We start from the raw sequence: 17082 nt of genomic DNA on the forward strand, positions 1-17082 counted from the left end.
GCGAAAGCCCACAAGCCCGATGGACTTTTACCCAGTCCGGCCCGGGAGAAAGCCGGCCAAAGCCCGCTTCTGTGGATAGAGAGCTGGGCTTAGTTTAAAGTTGTGACACCCGGCCCGGCCCGCCAAAAGCCCGTAAGGCACAGCCCGTAAAAACCCACCAAATAAAAAAAATATCATACATACATATTCAATTAGTTTTAGAATAAAACTATGGCATTATGAAACAACTATATGAAAAGAAACTTCTCAGGATCGATCGACACCAACAGATATGATCGGTATATATATTTAGTGACCCTGTTAAAAATTTCATCTATTTCGGACCTCGTCTGACCGTTGAAATTTCCAGTAAACTGAAAACAACACTAATATGCTCTAAAGGATGACCAATTACCAAGATGCGAACGCCAAAAGCCTTTGCATATCTAAAATCACTTAATTTTGTCACCAATCGTGCGTGGTCGCACCGATGAAACCTATTTGGTGAAGCTCCGGTCAATGTGAGTTTTAATATGTCAAAACGCCTTTTTTAGTTAACTGTAGGTACGAACGGTCAAACCATGTCTAAAACGGACAAAATTTTTACGGGTTCCCTAAATATATATATTGATCACATCTTCTGGTGACGATTGCCATATTTCAAACTAAAGTTGTCGATTGGCAAATTGTCTACTAATGTATCATAACCTTTATATTAGGTTTATAATAACACTATCGTATTATGAAGCAACTATATGAAGGAAACTTCTCATGATCAATCGACACCATCAGATGTGATCAATATATATATTTAGTGATCCTATAAAAATTTAATTCAATTCGGACCTCGTTTGACCGTTAGAATATTCGGTAAACCAAAAACACCACTAATATATCCTAAGGGAATACTCATTACCAAGATGCGAACACCGAAAGCTGTTTGCATATCTGAAATGACCTAATTTTTGTCGCCGATCATGTGCGGTCGTACCAAGGAAACCCATTTGGTAAAGTCCCGGTCAATGTGGGTTTTAATATGTTAAAACTCTTCTTTTTTAATTAACCGTAGGTACGGACGGTCAAACCATGTTTAAAACGGACGAAATTTTTACGGGTTTGAAAAATATATATACCGATCACATATGTTGGTGTCGATAGACCATATTTCGAACTTGAGTTATCGATCGTCGAAGTGTCTACTAATGTATCATGACCTTTTATATTAGGTTTATAATAAAAGTATCGCATTATGAAGCGACTATATGAAAGAACCCGCAAGGCCCGACCCGCAAGACCCGCTTTAGGTGGGTGGACCTAGATCTTCATATTTATGAAAATATCCGGCCCGACACTTATTTAAATTTACTACGGTCCGGTCCGGTCTAATCCGGACCCGCCACTAATGGGCCGGGCCGGGCCGTTGACGAGCGTAAAAGTACCCAGTGAAGCAAAAGGGGCAAACCCGCCATTACAAAGGGGACGCCAAAAACAACGAAACAGATCAACGCTCTGTCGTTCTCCGGCATTTACAAAGCTACCCAACACCATCCTTCCAACAAACCAAAGCCCTCTTCGGTTTCATCGAACCCAAACTCCCCCCTCACATTATATAAAACCACACCACCCAACCCTCTCTTCTTTGCTCTCCCAGACACTACCGCAGTTCAAAGGTACGGCTCGGATCTTCCTAGGTAACAATGTATGAATGCATCTCATTTATTTCTCTGAACTCTGATCCAGCTGTTACGACTCCAATCCTATGTTGTTTCTGTGTTCATTTTCCCTGGTTGTGCTTCTAAGCTTGTTTGATTTACTTGCTTTGGATAAGGATTGTACGGAGAGATTGTTTTAGATTGCTGAAATGTGGGTCTACTGTTCTGTCACTTAAGTGTTGCTTATTGATGTGAGCCCAGTAATGTCTTGATTAGTTTTTTTTTAGTTCCTTGTGATTGTTTGTGTGGTAAAGTTAATAAATTTCACTCATTTGAAGATTTATACGAGTAAAGGTTGAGTCTTCTAGAGTGATGTACAGTGGCCTTACAGTCTACACTGACTAGACTAGTAACTATTTGATTGCTAGCTGTTTAATATTCTGTGTATTAAACTATCAGCAATTTTATTTGGGTTTTTTATAAAATAAATTTGATTCAGTGGAGTGTAATGGTTGCTTCTTATGTCGCTGCCTATGTATAAGTGGTTGTCAAATGTCAATCTTGCAGAACTTTGTTCCGGAATCTGGTGATCTTCAGCTTGCTTATTGAAAATGGCCACCACTGCAGCTCCTGGTTCACACATGGCAGCAATTAAGCCTTGCGTATCGTCCTCCCGAAAAGCACATATGTCTTTTACTGCCAATTTTGGTGCAAACAGTGAAGTGGCTGTTTCTAAGGGGCTTAGAAGCTCTTCCCACATCTCGTCAAGGCAACCATTCTTCCGGAGCATCCAATCAGGGCCTGTGAAGACTGTAAAGGTTATCACAAGAGCAATGTCAGCAGGAGCTGAGAACACTCCATTGCCAGGATTGCCCATTGATTTGAGAGGTCAGGCATCTTTCTTATTGCAATTATGTTGAACTGCGCAGCATTGTGTATTAGTTAAAGTGGTTTCATTTGTTTTGACCGATTTAATACTGATGTTGACACAAATAGAACTACAGGTTATACGGGTTCACAGTTACTTTGTAGGTAGAAAACCAGCATTCTCGGAACCTCATTATAACCGAGTTAAAAGAAACCACAATCAGATTGCAATCTTGCCTTACCTAGGATACTTTAATGTGCCTTAACAATCAAGTGGATTCAAACCATATAGAAATATGAACGTATACTTATTAAAACGAGTCAGAGATATATTGTTGAAGCATGGTTCTTGTTGTCATCCTCAGTGATAATTGGTTGTCCTATAATTTTTAATGTCCATAAACAGGTATAGATTCGGTTTGTACCTTTTGATTTTAGTTCCTGACAACTAAGAAATGAAGATAGTATACAGTATTTAACTACCTGTAGAAAGTTGAGTATATGTACTTTCTCATTAAAGACAAGTACTACTGAACGTATTGGGTTTCTGAAATTGGTTTCCTGGATGATACATTGATCATTATTCACAAGAAGAATTTAAGACTGCTGTATCTTACAATGGGACAACTGTTTGCAGGAAAGCGAGCATTCATTGCTGGTGTGGCAGATGATAATGGATATGGATGGGCAATAGCGAAATCACTTGCTGCTGCTGGTTGTGAAATTCTTCTCGGTACATGGGTGCCGGTATGCAAATTGATCTAATCCACTTCTCTGTTGTGGAGCTTAAGCATCTGAAAAGTTGTATCGTGAATCATCAATTCTTATTTTTTATAGGCACTTAACATTTTCGAGTCCAGTTTAAGGCGTGGGAAGTTTGATGAATCACGCGTGTAAGAGCTAAATTTTTCCTTTCTGGCTTTTCATGCAACTCTGCCAATATTTGTAGTTACACTTTTTCTATTATTTCTAATTATTTGTCTTCTCCTTTTTTTTATTCCATCTTTAGATTGCCCGATGGTTCTCTGATGGAAATTACTAAAGTCTATCCACTGGATGCAGTTTTTGACAATCCTGATGATGTCCCTGAAGATGTATAAACCCTCCTGCTTTAGTATCTGAACTGCGAATAATGTTTAATTGTACTTGTACTGATGTTCATATTGTGGTTCTATGCAGATAAAATCAAACAAACGCTACATGGGGTCTTCAAAGTGGACCGTTAAGGTAAATCTTCCATTCACCATATTACCATTCACTCAAAGTAATCAACTACGAAATTGATTTACTAAACATAGGTACAGTTGTCACAAATGACCATTCTTGTGTCACACACAAGTTCCCCGGGGGGGGGGGGGGGGGGGGGGGGGGTGGGGGAAATAATGGTCTGTAGTAATTTAGTTCTCAAGCTAGCTACTTTAACTTATTTTCTAAACCTGTTTTGCAGGAGGTTGCTGAATCTGTTAAAGAGGATTTTGGAAGCATTGATATTCTGGTCCATTCCCTGGCTAATGGACCAGAGGTGAACTCTTCTTCACATTCTTTTGCTTAGCAATATTTTTTTTTAGGTCTTCATGGGACTTAGAAAGTCTTTCTATCATGCACAGGTTGTCAAACCTCTTTTGGAAACGTCAAGATATGGATATCTTGCAGCCATCTCTGCATCAAGCTACTCATTTATCTCTTTACTCCAACATTTTGCTCCATTAATGAACCCAGGCACGTAATAATCTAATTATTCTGTTTCTTCCCTTTTCTCTTAACTTTTTCGAAGGATCCCATGATCTTTGATCAAGTACTGTTAGAAAGCTAAGAATTCAAGGATCAATGTAAACATGACAGGTGGTGCATCAATCTCTCTGACATACATTGCGTCCGAGAGGATCATTCCCGGGTATGTTTCTTCTTGCATTGAAACTATCAGTTGGCAGCATTCTCAGAATAAAGTTTGATGTTTGACTTGGGATACTTGCAGGTATGGGGGAGGTATGAGTTCAGCAAAGGCTGCTCTAGAGAGTGACACACGTGTGAGTTTTGTTATTGGTTTTATCTTACTTGATTTTGTTTAAATTAATCTTTGGATTTGTTTATGATAGTTGCCACATTTCTATGCCTTATGTAGGTGCTGGCCTTTGAAGCTGGAAGAAAACACAGAGTCAGAGTCAACACAATCTCTGCAGGTAAAAATAGCTATTTTTACAGAATCAGTCTGACACTTCCTGCACGCATGAAAATCACCATCTTGAGGCTTAGGCTTATGACAATAATTGTTCTGATGTCAAGGATCAATAGGATGCCGTTGTGCTTTTGATGAAATAACTAGGAGCCTTCTTTCTGTAGGTTGTCAGTCTAAGTATTGTATTTTCTCTCAAGTCCTAATAACCTCTTTCCCATCCTATTCTGTGCGAGATGTGTTTAATAGAGATACACAGACACTTTCTGGATAACCTGCTCTAAACGAAAGCAGTTTATTTAATGAGCCTTTTCAGCATCTCATGAATGTCTGATGATTTCACAGAGATAGTCATCATATGGACAAATTGATGATTAATGCCACACAATTCTGTGTCACATCTATTAACTCATGTTCTCTTTCCTTAAATGCAGGCCCGTTAAGAAGCCGTGCTGCAAAAGCTATTGGTTTTATTGATATGATGATTGATTATTCATCAGCCAATGCTCCCTTACCGAAAGAGTTATCTGCTGGTAAGTAATCAAGTACATAACATATTCACAGATCATTATATGTTTAGCTTATGATCACTTGTCTACTGGTTAGCTGTAATCAATGCATGATTGCAAGAAACCAGATGCTCACATCAATTTCATGTTTTCTCATTCTCCCGTAAAGAGTTTATCTGGTAACTGAAGTAACTGAAGTAAGATCTCTTTCTCTGACCTTACATAACTTTTTACATATGGAAACAGAGGAGGTGGGGAATGTTGCTGCCTTCCTTGCGTCACCGTTGGCATCAGCAATCACCGGCAGTGTTGTATATGTCGACAATGGTCTAAATGCAATGGGCGTGGGAGTTGACAGCCCAATTTTTGAAAACCTTGAGCTTCCGAAAGAAGCCTAGTACTATGTTCCAGAGACTATAGAGGTCAATATAATAACAAGGATTGCATTATTGTAGTGCTCTGCTTTCTATCAAGTATTGAGGTCAACTGTAGGTCAATTTGTATTGTGGAACAATATACTCGTGTTTTTAGTTAGAATCCAGTTTCGCTCTTTGCATTATGTATCATGTATCCAGAATAATAAAACAGTTTTCGTCTTAAATCTATTGCATTTTAGAGTGAAGATATACAATGGTACTATATCGACTTTCTCACTACGTTAAAGAACCTCATTGTGGAAAGGTATGGGAGCTTCAAACCTTTGCAGTCTTATTGAACCATTAACATTTAAGTGTCCTGCTCATCTATTTGGACCTATGATTTACAGGGTGACTGATATCAGTGATATGGCATTTGGCCGCTAGATAAAACCTTAATGTCACCCGACTGCTTCAAGTTCATAAAACCGGTTGAGAAACCTGGATGGGAAGATGAAGCTAATGCACAAAAACTCTTGACTATACAGACATATAGGACTGTTGGAGCGATCGGTCTACTAATGTAGTTGCATTTTCATACAGCAACTCCGTAATGTCAGCTAAGTGACTGCTAATCTAGATGCAACTCATAAAATGAATTGTCTAGAATTCTAGATGTCGAAAAACATGATGTCTAAATACATCATCCCTCGGTAAAACTTCATGCTAGTTTGCGCTTCCCTTTACGAGTGGCAGAAGCACTTGCAGCATAATCACATTCATCCGAGTCTTCAGCAATTGATCTACTACTATCAGTTCCTAAAGGCTGCTCCCGTATAACCAAGCCTCTGTTCCTCGAGAACTTCCTAATCGGAGTGGTGCCTATTGTTACTGGAGTTTCTTCTCGTTGCGAGTTGTTTGATACATCTGCTGGAGACCTATGGCGCATCAGCTCCTCTCCAACCTTAACCACCTCTTTCATTAACTGAGCATTCCAAAAAGCAGAGATTTAGTTAAGGGAAACCCTTCTTTATGATCATTCAAGAATTCAAGACTAAAAATTCATCAGTAAATCTTCAAGTACCTTCCAGTCCTTGTAATCAAATCTGAATATGAAGTGGCAGAAAGCAACATTTCCTGAGGCAATTGCTTTGGCAGCAGGAGCATTCCTTGGAGCTGTCATACCAAACATAAAGCAACAGATGGATGACCATTGACCACATGAAACACAGTAGAGAATGACCAAATCATAGATGCAAGTAAGAGCATATGGAAAGTAAGATCTTACACACTAGATGATGGCCTTCCTCATTCACTTTTATTTCGACTCTCCCATCTTTAACAAGAAATGACAGGGCAAACACATTTTCCACTGTCTGTGCAAAAGAACTTCCATTCAGAACCAGATTTTCAAGCCTGACCCTTCTCTTTTTCCTCAAGATATTAAACATGGTGGACACATTTTTAACAGTCTCGGTTTCCTCTTCTTGAACAGCATCACCAAGCTGTATCCAAAGTTACAACGAGAACTTTAGCTAAATGTTTTGCATGACAGGGAAAAAACAACTTATTGATGACAATGATTCAGTGCAATAGATGAGTAAAGATGCTACAATCTTTCTGTGAGCAAACTGCAATGTGTTCTTGTTCTAATGACACAGTTTAACTTATACTTGGGACTCAAATCTCTCACCTCTTGAGGGGTAGCATTGTCTGTAGGATTCCCACGTTTGTGACGTTGATATACCTTTCTTCGCTTCACTTCAGCATTCATAGGCCCAATCCTGGATATAGAGCAGACCAAACAACTAATCATTCAAAGAATTTGATACAAATGGAACTTGTCCAAGAACTAAACGAATGTGAGAGTGATTCCATGGTTATTACATAGTGCAGCATCGAGGGGTTCTCTGGAAAACATGTGATACCGCATTCCCAATGTCCCTCCACGATATTGAGCTGCTGCCATTACCACTCGGTTTCCTGAAGTCACTAACAATACAGTTGATGAAACCCGAAGCAGTAATCCCTTCCTTGTTATGTGCCCTTACAGAGGTCATCAAGGTGCTTGCAATGTCCAGAAGAGCCTCCGCATCCGCAACCTGCTCTCTTGGTTTTCTTACTGCAGTGCATTGGAAACCATGCCACCATTCAATCAAGCATCACATGAGTACCAAATTACAACTACACTACAGTCTACACACATATGCGATATCATAAAAAGGACAATCAAAACAAATATCCCTGACAAAAAAATGAAGAAAAGTACCCAGCTGGTGCAAGCTTTCCACTTGCTCAATGATGGAATTGAACTTCTTAGAGTCTGCTCTTGTGAGATCCTCTCTTTCATCTTCAAAAAAAAAAAACATCATATATTATAAGCCATTATGTCCTTAATCTCATTCACCTTCAACAAAACTGATCTAGCTTGATGATTATATCTAAAAACTTAAACCCCAAATTAGTGTCTGATGAAAACAAACATGAAACATATACCAAGTAGCCTAGCTTATGACCAATAAGACTAGTAAGAAATTGATAGTACCGTAGAGGATGGTCTTGACAGTGTGGTAGCGTGATCGGAGTGCTCTAGGGTCAGCCGCAGCCGCCGGGTGATCAGGTTCGTCTGTCTCATCTCCGCCGCTAGTAGCCGCATGACCGAACTCGCGTTTCACCATTGGAAACTTCTCCGGTAAGAAAACGAGGGAAAGGTATATATATATTCACGGAGATTTAGACGGTGTTTACAATGTGAGGGGAGAATTTGAGAGGAAGATTCAGGTCGTGTGTGTTTTTGACCAGGAAAGGCTTTTGGAGTCGTACGGGGAAAGATTCAGGAATTTGAAGAGTTGTTTGCTTCCCTCTTCGACTTGTACGTCATTAAACATTATTAATTCGGTCCACTCCTAGAAGATTGCTAGCGACGCTATATGCCATTAAGGATTCATGGTACGGAGGGCTAGGTTTAGGATTAAAAAAAAAAGTGTCGCACACCACCCTTAGATTAGTCTGAAATTTAAGCTGTTATTAAAAAGTTTTTTACAAGTAAATTATTTGATTTCTAACAAGTCTATTGTCAGACAAACTTACGATCCTCGTAAATGAGACTGGTACCGCTAGACCAAATTGTTTACGAGAATTATTTTGACCTTTCATGATTTGATAAGTGACATACTTTTAGTATGAGTGTGAATGTGCCACTCACTTTTAACTTTCTAATTGCTTATGAAATAGAAATAATTTTGTGTCAACTTGCAATCGTACAAATTCACGGTTTTTCCGAATCTGTATTGCATTTAATGTTTGTTTCATTTTCAGTCAACTTGCAATCGTATGGATTCACTGTTTTTCCCAATATGTATTGCGTTTAGCGTTTGTTTCATTTTCGGTCAACTTGCAATTTTATGAATTCACTGTTTTTCCCAATCTGTATTACATTTAGCGTTTGTTTCATTTTCAGTCAACTTGCAAATGTATGAATTCACTGTTTCGGTTAATTAGCGTTTCATTTGATCTGACGGGAATTAGTAGATAAAAGTTTTGTTTTATATATTTGTTGTTCTTTTGTTTGTATAAAAAAAATCCTAGTAAGCTTTAGTAAACTTCGACCACTCATTGTATAGTTAGGATTTTACCATATATGTCTTTACAGTTTGGACACTTATGACATCCCCATGTATGTAACAAACCATGTGCTTGTTTTTAATCAGGTAAATAACTTAAATACTCCAACAAGTCTGACGTGAATCGAATTTACAACCTCCCACATACGAAAAATGAGACTATATCACTAGATCAAATGGTGCTGAGCCAAACCATGCCTTTTTATAATTTTCTGTTTAAATAGTAATTAATTACGTTTTATTGGTTGGTAGCTAGCAATTCACCAAAAGATAAGAGTTAAGAGGAGAAAAACCGTCCAGATCAAATATCAAATATGAACTCAATGAATTAGTGATTTACAAACTGAAAGAATAATATATGTCATCCTACTAGTCATACACAATTACACACAATTGTGGTACTCAATGGAGAATTCGTATAATTGTATGCAACTTCACAAGAATCCATTATGTAAATCTAGCAACTGAACATTGCATATACCACGCAGGATTATTTTGAAAAATTTCAATTAAACAAAGTTTAATTTTTGAAAAACGCATAACTTAAATTCCGAACAGCCTAACCGAAATATAAAATTTGAAACGCATGCTTGCCAAATGTCATATATGTGTCCAAAAACTGAAACAACCAAATATACCCCTCCCGTTTCTAAAAACTACAGCACCCTTCCACCACCAATCCGTAAATTTTCAGAAAACAGAGCATTAATTGCCGAAATCTAAGCCCCAAAAAAACACAAACTGTGATACAGTACCTCATCCTATAAATTCCGCAGACCAAAACAGTCTCAATTTAGGGTTCCAATTTTCAGCTAAACCAAATCAAAATGAAAGCTTCAGTCAAATTCCGGGAGGACCAGAAGCCACTGCTCCGGGCCAAAGTGCCCCTCAGCATCTTGGGCCTCCCTTTCCAATCCGGAATCGTCGCCGGCGAGTCCAAGGAGCTCACTCTCAACCTCGCGACCTTCTTCGAATCCGGACCCTCCATCCGCGTCGCCTACCGCCCCAACGACACGTGGAAGCCCTTCTCCCTCGTCGTCAAGACCGGCACCGGCTCCTTGGGATCTCCGATCAACTCCTCCATGCTGATGTCCGCCGAGTTCAACCTCCTGGGCAACAACAACCCCAGCTTCATGCTCCACTTCAAGCCTCAGTTTGGGGACTTCTCCGTCAAGAAGTCGTCGCAGTCGTCGGTCCTGGATAAGATGCTGGGCTCCCAGAACGGCGTCGTTTCGGCCGAGCCGCCGACGATTAAGGTCGTGGATGCGCCGGCTGGGGAGGGGCTGTTTTCTGGGAAGAGAATTACGATTCTGCCCTCCGAGAGTGCTGCGTCCGGGGCCGTGGCGGGTCTACTGTCCGGGATGGAGGTCTCGGCGAGGACGTCGGTGCCGGTGAGGAGCAGGGCAGTGGTGAGCTTGCGGTGGGGGGTGAGGGTTCCGGCAGAGCTGAAGAGCGGGGATTATGGGACGGCGGGGATTGCGTTTCAGAAGATCCCGTTCCTGGTGATGAACAAGATCGGGATCGAGCACGTGGACGGCGGGGATTCGAAGGGGAGCAATGTGAAGCCTGCCGCGGCGGCGGCGGGGGGTCAGGCTTTGACGTTTCCGGGGAATGTGGAGGTGGCGGAGGCTTGTTTCAATGTGAAGAGGCAGCTGGAGGCTTTGCAGAGCGAGAATGGGTTGCTGAGGAAAGCTGTGGAGGAGCTGAGGCAGGAGATTACCGGCGGGAGTTTTAATTCGGGGAAGTATAGGGGAATGGAGAGGAGCGGTGGGCATTGGGGCTCCGGCAACAATGAGAAGAAATCGCAGGAGGGAGATGTGAGTGAGGAGTTGAAGAAGGCACTGAAGGGTGCTTGAATTAGCCGAAAATTCAATACTAGGTTGTTTACCATTTTGGTAATGCTATTTGGTGCTCTTATATGATTTTCGTTGCTGTTTGATATTTTTATGGGAGGTGTACATTGCTGCATAATAAGGGTTTAGGATGCAATAGCTGCGGTTGGTTTAATTTGATATACCAGTTTCGTGGTAGTTTCAGTGTTTTTGCTCCTGGTCAGATGACACAGAAGTTGGTTCGCTGTGTTTCCTATATGTAAATGCATCACCTTGGTTTAAGTTGGTCAGGTATCCAATTGCATCACCTAATTCACCTTCCAGATTGGTTTGGTAGTATTTTTGAGCTTTACTTTCAGTCGGTAAGTTCCGTTTTTTGTTCTCGTGTTCCAGCAATAATGATGGGTGCTCTAATTTGGGGTCAGTATCCAATTTGAGATAGAATTCTGAGAATTTAAGGGTGAGTTATACTCTCTTCCAGCTATAATCTTCCCTGAAGAGAAATGCTGCACCGTAACTCTTGCTTCTCTCGCGGAGGGTCAAGGGAAGGAATGGAAGCTCTTTTGTTCCTTCCTATCCTTCGGTCTTACTCTGTTACATTCCTAGTCTAACTTCAAAGATCCCAGTTCAAGTGCACGTATCAGTTGATCGATGCTAGTGGAAGTCGTTCCCTGATGGACTTCATTCGATTCTTCATTTCCACTTTTCCAGGTGCATCATAATGTCACTCAAATTTAGTGAAATTGTTGCAATATGTGAAAGAAAATTCAGCTCCTTTCTGGTGAATTTTTGAGTGATATGGACTGATAACACTAATTATTTATAAGACTGATATTTATTCTTGTGGTATGAAGCCGAACTTTTGGTGGTTCACTGAGCGTACGAATCCTCATTCCAAAGTCTAACTGCCAGGCCTAACTCGGTCCATGGCAAAAACAAAATTTTGGTCATTTAGACTGACTATACAGGCCAAGTCCTTATTCCTCCAAAGGGAAGAATGGATAAAATAAAATCTAATTATGGCAATTTCTTTATTTTAAATATTCATAGCTCAAACAGTAGAGAAAACACCCAAAAAGTAATTTTGGCCGGCACACGCAACTACACCAAAAAATACGGTGTAGGCAGTATACACGTAGAAAAAGAAATAGTTAATTTCTCATATGATACTTGATGTATGGTTATTTAGACAATTTAATACCTAATATATGACAATAAACAATTTAATACATGGAGTTTTTATTTGTAAGTCATTTTGATACATCTATCAATTTTGATCATGTTTTCGAGGCTATATTCATTATTCTAGTCCTAAATTCATTAAAGCCGCATGTTTTATTTTTTCATTTTTTCCTATAATTACCTTTGAGGATAATTAGATTGATATATCTACTCCACATAGCATCAACTTCGCATATATTAGATATAAAAATTTTCTTAATATATTTATTGCATCTTAATTATTTTCTGCAAATAAAATAAATTATTTTATGTAATTTTAATTTTTTAATTCAGAAAAATATTATTTTAATTACTTATAACTAAAATTAATTAAAAAAAACTTATATATGTAAATCATCACAGATGTTAAGTGGAAGAATTATCAAACTTTTAGTGATAATTAAAAAATAATTTGGAGCTAAATGAAAAAATGAAGTAAAGTAGAGTTAGGAATCCTGAAAATATAGTTAAAATTATCATAAGTACCAAAATGACCTAGATTTGAGAATTTCAAATACTAAATTGTCTATTTTTATACATTAAGTACCAAATTATCTAAGTAGTCATACATCAATACTATAAAAGAAATTTACCCGAAAAAAGAAAAGAAAATAAAAGTAAAACGGAGCGTATGGCATGCTCGAGAATCGAGACGAGTGCGTGGAGTGAGAGACCTAAACAAACCAAACCAAAAACCGATAAGTCACCTCCACAACCAAATCAAACGTCAACCAACTAGCAACACCGAAAAATTGAAACCGAAAAAATTAGATGATTATTTTCCGATATGGATAAGCCCGATTTCCCGGAGACACCAACATGGACCACGTGGGAGGAGCTCCTCCTCGCCTGCGCCGTCCACCGCTACGGCACTCATAGCTGGGACTCCGTCGCCTCCCAACTCCGCAAGCGCTGTTCCAACCTCCACCACCTCTCCCCCGACACCTGCCGGCACAAGTTCCACGACCTCCGCCGCCGCTTCGACCACCCCAACGACGCCGCTTGCGACGGCGATGATAAGTCCTCTCCTATTCCGTGGCTCGATAAGTTGCGGCAGCTCCGCCTCGATGAGCTCCGCCAGGAGGTCGAACGCCATGACAGCTCCATCGTGTAAAATCCGAATCCATAATAGAAATCGATTTATATTTCCATCTTATATTTCTTTTTCCGATTTATATGTTCGTTTGTGATTCGCTTAGGTCTCTGCAATTGAAGGTCGAGAGACTAAAAGAAGTGCGTGAAAAATCGGATCTGGAGAGGAGTGGAGACGAAGGGATCAGAGACACGTCCGCCGCACCGGAAAGTGCCTCGCCGGTAAATATCACCGGGAGAGTTGTCTCCGGCGAGGTATTCGTGCGCAATGATGGAAGATCTTCGAACGAATCCAACACCACAGATCCGAAACCGGAGCTTCCCGAAACCGTAGTCGGCGAAAAAGACGCCGGACTCGTCGAACCGGCGGCCGGCGAGGTCGGAGCGGTGGAGAAGTTGAGTAACCCGATGGTGGTGGAAGACTCGTGTAATGGGAGTTCGGATTCGGTGGTGAAGGAACCGCCGGTTGCTGAGTCGGAGAAGGCGAGCTCCGGCGAGTTGAGGGAGAGTCGGAGTAACAGTGAGGTGCAGAGCACGGCGAGTTTGTCGAGGAAGTTAGGGGCGGAAGTGAAGGCGAACGAACCGGTCGAACCGGACCAGGAGGATCAGTCTCCCGCCATGAATCAAGCTCCCGTGGAATCTCAGCCGTTGGTTGAGTTCCTTAAGATCCTTCGATCACACAAGGCCGCTTCATTTTTCGAGCGCCGGCTCCAGTCTCAGGTGAGCCTAATTTGTTTTTCATTTATTTTTTTAAATTTTAAATTATTTATAACTGGGGCATTATTAGTTGGACACCTGGACTATACAACAAAGCGGGACGACGACGTATTGGGGTGGGAGGTCGGGCTCAAATGAGGGCGTGACACATGTGAGGACGGGTTTTATTGGGTTGACGTTAAAATTGTGTACCTTGCCCTATTTGATATTTAATGGGGCTTTATAGCCTACGTGATGGTGCAGGACTGCAGATTAGGAATTTGGTCATAGAAGGACCTTGTAGGGCTTTTTTTTTTTGGTACAAAAAAAATATTGCAGCATTAATGGGACGGACATTAATAAGGAGAGTTGTGAATTCAAGTTGCCGTGTCTACTAGATTTTGAGTAGATCCTCTTTCCTTTTTTTAGGGAGACAAAGGAGGAGGAACGATCTAATAAGGAGAGTATCTATCGACTTTTGCATTAAGTTCTTGGAGGAAATGCAGGGTTGCGGGGGACCTAATTTAGGAAACAATTTGTTCTCTGGTGGTAAAATTGGTTGGGATTGAGATGCTCGGTTGTCTGACTTGTCTCTATTTTGGCCCAGAAATAGTTTGATTAATGATGTGTTTTTGTTGTCTGGTATTGTGGGAGATTATTCATACTATTCTTTAATATCGCCATGTTGGAATGCGAATCATGATATATTAGATTAGTTGATTACTGTTGGAAAATGTGTCATAGGAGAAAGGAAATTATGCCCGCTTACTTTTAGCTGAATTTTGGAGTGAATAAGCATTAATATGCACCAATTAGTGATGAAGGCTGGGTTAAATTTTTATCCAATGTAATCAAACACATGCTTTACTATGTTCTTTTGAAATGAAAGAATTCAAAATAGGTTTATTGTTTCCTGGATTAGTAATTCAATTAAATGCATATGGAGTTTGTTTGTGGATGCATTGCATGTTATATTGCTAAAATTTTGATGCACTAGAAATCAAAATGCCAATGTTGCTTGTGGTTCTCATATGCTGCAGGAGACACCCATTTATACCTGCATGATCCGGCAGCATACAGATTTTGAATCAGTACAAACTAGACTTAATGCGGGTTGGTACTCAAGCTGCAAGAGAAAATTTTTTAGAGATGTGTTGCTTATTTGCAAGAATGCCATAGTCTTCTTCGGGCAAAGGTCTCCAGAATACAAGGCTGCGTGTGAGCTTCAGTTACTTATTTTAAAGGAAATGGCTTGTAAGGATGCTAATCAGGATCCATCACCTAAACAAGATTCTCAGACTCTATCTAAAGAAGAAACTCCGACACCACTAGCTCTACCACTGAAAGCTGAAAGTGAATCATCAGAATCATTGCTTGCAAAATCAAAACTATCAATTCCATTGACTGCTTGTCGCAAGCGCAGCTCAATAAAGGCTAGAGCATCCACCTCTTCTTTGACAACAGACATAAAGAAAGAGCAAAAGACTACATCATTGCATGATATCAAACCAGCTATAAGTTGGAAGCAAAAAGAAGAAACTTTGGATGAAGTTGAAGAGCAACATCCTGTCACCAAAAAGAGAAGAAAAGAAAGAGCCGGGAGCAATACAAGAAACAACTCGAACAAAAATAGCAAGAGCCGAGGTGATGCTAACAAGGAGAAGAATCCGGATGCTGATACAAATGCAATTGTTGATTCTTCAACCAGAGCAATGATTAAGAATGACAATTCAGAGTTCGTAGCCGTGACAGAAAAGAAGAGCACTAATAATACAAGTGGGAAAAGGCAAAGTGCAGAAAAATTCTTGAGTAGAATGAAGCGGGGTTCTGCATCCAACAAGAAGTCAGAGACATTGAAAATTCCTGAGAATGATAGCACAGCTGTATCAGAGCAGAAAAGGACCGGGAACAGCAGAGGGAATGGACAGAAAGCAGCAGAGCCGAGGAAAAATGGAAATGGAAATGGAAAGGGGAGTGCACAGAAAGAAGTAGCTGAACCGAAGAAAACTGCAAATGGAAAAGGAAGTGCGCAGAAAGAACAAGCTTCACGTAAGGTTTCTGGTGGGAGACAGGCAGCGAAAGAGCAAGGAAGCCCCTCGAAAAGGGGGCGGCCCTTAAAGAGGGCAGCGGAAACAGCAAAAGCTGCTCCAGCTAAACGGCGTAGATAGTAGATAGAGAAGGTAGTGAATAGGAAACTGAAGCAAGTGCCGTCGGAAATGCAAAGAAACTCTATCAAGGAAGTCATGGTAGTCTGAGCTTGAAGTGGATAGTTCCATCTTGTTTTCCTCACAAGGGGAGAGTAACAATACTTGAATTGCACTTGAGCATTGAGATTTAGATTTTGTAACATTTGTGAGAACTAGAGATCATTTAAATTGCTCATTGAACTACACTATGAGAGTATGAGACTCCACACTCACAGACCGGGGCATCACAAGCTAGTAGCAATATGGCCGATTTGAACTCCAGAGGGGTGGTGACGTTTTACATAGACCTAACGCTAGTTCTTCGTTTACCGACTTTCATTTAACTTGTTACAATATACCTGGGCAAAAACTGGGGATGATAGAGAGACGGTGTGGTGGGTAGAGGCAATTTTCTTTCGAGTTTTAATGACTAGAAAGGGTTACAACTTCCACTAGAGCTTAAACTGAATTGGAATTTGATTCGGAGAATGTGGGCAGCAATTTTTAAACATGTCAAGGCAATTAACCCCGGTAGATGAAGCTTGGCTCACTAGAGGGCAGTCACCAACAAGGGGCAACCATGGGGAAAAGGAATACCAGGAGAATCCCAAAATCAATCATCAGTGACTAGTGACTCATGTAGTATCTTGAATTCTTGTTTTGATTTTGAGATTAGTAATTTATGTACATCTTCAATTCTCCATCGACATTTATATTTTTAATTTGTGAATTCCTCGCACATTATTGTTAATCTTGTGATGAAATTTCAATTACGTGATCAATATTTTAGTACATTTTACGCTACACCTAAACAATAATTTGTATAATGTATAATGTTATTCAATTTTTTTTACCTAGATGAATGGTGTAAAACATAAACGCTAGGGTTGGTAAAA

The 17082-nt window shown here is 40.3% G+C and overlaps 4 protein-coding genes across 7 annotated transcripts; 3 read left to right on the top strand and 1 right to left on the bottom strand.

The window, feature by feature from the left end:
- Positions 1–1480: 1480 nt before the first annotated feature.
- LOC126800018 (enoyl-[acyl-carrier-protein] reductase [NADH] 1, chloroplastic-like) lies at positions 1481–5797 on the top strand. 4 transcript variants are annotated; one of them, XM_050527296.1, is made up of 13 exons: positions 1481–1649; positions 2199–2519; positions 3136–3245; positions 3336–3391; positions 3508–3592; positions 3678–3725; positions 3946–4020; positions 4106–4217; positions 4341–4392; positions 4474–4525; positions 4621–4678; positions 5106–5204; positions 5427–5797. In XM_050527296.1, exons 2-13 carry the CDS (start codon positions 2243–2245, stop codon positions 5576–5578), a joined length of 1176 nt encoding a protein of 391 aa, XP_050383253.1. In that variant the 5' UTR covers positions 1481–1649; positions 2199–2242; the 3' UTR covers positions 5579–5797. The 4 variants fall into 4 exon arrangements, with proteins under 4 accessions (XP_050383253.1, XP_050383256.1, XP_050383254.1 ...); XM_050527299.1 differs by having other exon boundaries at positions 1484–1649; positions 2174–2519; XM_050527297.1 differs by having other exon boundaries at positions 1485–1678.
- Positions 5798–6257: 460 nt separating this feature from the next.
- LOC126796933 (non-structural maintenance of chromosomes element 4 homolog A-like) lies at positions 6258–8214 on the bottom strand. The gene is made up of 7 exons (XM_050523648.1): positions 8082–8214; positions 7806–7886; positions 7424–7658; positions 7230–7320; positions 6825–7041; positions 6621–6712; positions 6258–6521 (listed from the first exon to the last, which is right to left on the bottom strand). The coding sequence occupies exons 1-7, from the start codon at positions 8212–8214 to the stop codon at positions 6258–6260; spliced, it is 1113 nt and encodes a 370-aa protein (XP_050379605.1).
- A 1726-nt stretch (positions 8215–9940) lies between these two features.
- Positions 9941–11281, top strand: LOC126800025 (uncharacterized). Its single transcript, XM_050527307.1, has one exon. It carries the CDS (start codon positions 9987–9989, stop codon positions 11013–11015), a length of 1029 nt encoding a protein of 342 aa, XP_050383264.1. The 5' UTR covers positions 9941–9986; the 3' UTR covers positions 11016–11281.
- A 1606-nt stretch (positions 11282–12887) lies between these two features.
- LOC126800006 (uncharacterized) lies at positions 12888–16808 on the top strand. Its single transcript, XM_050527276.1, has 3 exons — positions 12888–13322; positions 13412–14024; positions 15041–16808. Exons 1-3 carry the CDS (start codon positions 13000–13002, stop codon positions 16166–16168), a joined length of 2064 nt encoding a protein of 687 aa, XP_050383233.1. The 5' UTR covers positions 12888–12999; the 3' UTR covers positions 16169–16808.
- Positions 16809–17082: the final 274 nt, after the last annotated feature.

The sequence above is a fragment of the Argentina anserina genome, chromosome 6 (assembly GCF_933775445.1).
Source record: "Argentina anserina chromosome 6, drPotAnse1.1, whole genome shotgun sequence".
NCBI classification, from domain to species: domain Eukaryota; kingdom Viridiplantae; phylum Streptophyta; class Magnoliopsida; order Rosales; family Rosaceae; genus Argentina; species Argentina anserina.

Bases quoted from the DNA above. Each gene is read 5' to 3' on its own strand.
- LOC126800018 (XM_050527296.1), top strand. From the start codon at position 2,243: ATGGCCACCACTGCAGCTCCTGGTTCACACATGGCAGCAATTAAGCCT. The intron at 3,246-3,335 runs GTATGCAAATTG...TATTTTTTATAG, and splicing joins TTCTCGGTACATGGGTGCCG to GCACTTAACATTTTCGAGTC. The intron at 4,218-4,340 runs GCACGTAATAAT...TAAACATGACAG, and splicing joins TGCTCCATTAATGAACCCAG to GTGGTGCATCAATCTCTCTG.
- LOC126796933 (XM_050523648.1), bottom strand. From the start codon at position 8,214: ATGGTGAAACGCGAGTTCGGTCATGCGGCTACTAGCGGCGGAGATGAG. The intron at 7,659-7,805 runs GTACTTTTCTTC...AATGCACTGCAG, and splicing joins GGAAAGCTTGCACCAGCTGG to TAAGAAAACCAAGAGAGCAG. The intron at 7,042-7,229 runs GTGAGAGATTTG...CTTTGGATACAG, and splicing joins ACAATGCTACCCCTCAAGAG to CTTGGTGATGCTGTTCAAGA.
- LOC126800025 (XM_050527307.1), top strand. From the start codon at position 9,987: ATGAAAGCTTCAGTCAAATTCCGGGAGGACCAGAAGCCACTGCTCCGG.
- LOC126800006 (XM_050527276.1), top strand. From the start codon at position 13,000: ATGGATAAGCCCGATTTCCCGGAGACACCAACATGGACCACGTGGGAG. The intron at 13,323-13,411 runs GTAAAATCCGAA...TGATTCGCTTAG, and splicing joins CGCCATGACAGCTCCATCGT to GTCTCTGCAATTGAAGGTCG. The intron at 14,025-15,040 runs GTGAGCCTAATT...CATATGCTGCAG, and splicing joins AGCGCCGGCTCCAGTCTCAG to GAGACACCCATTTATACCTG.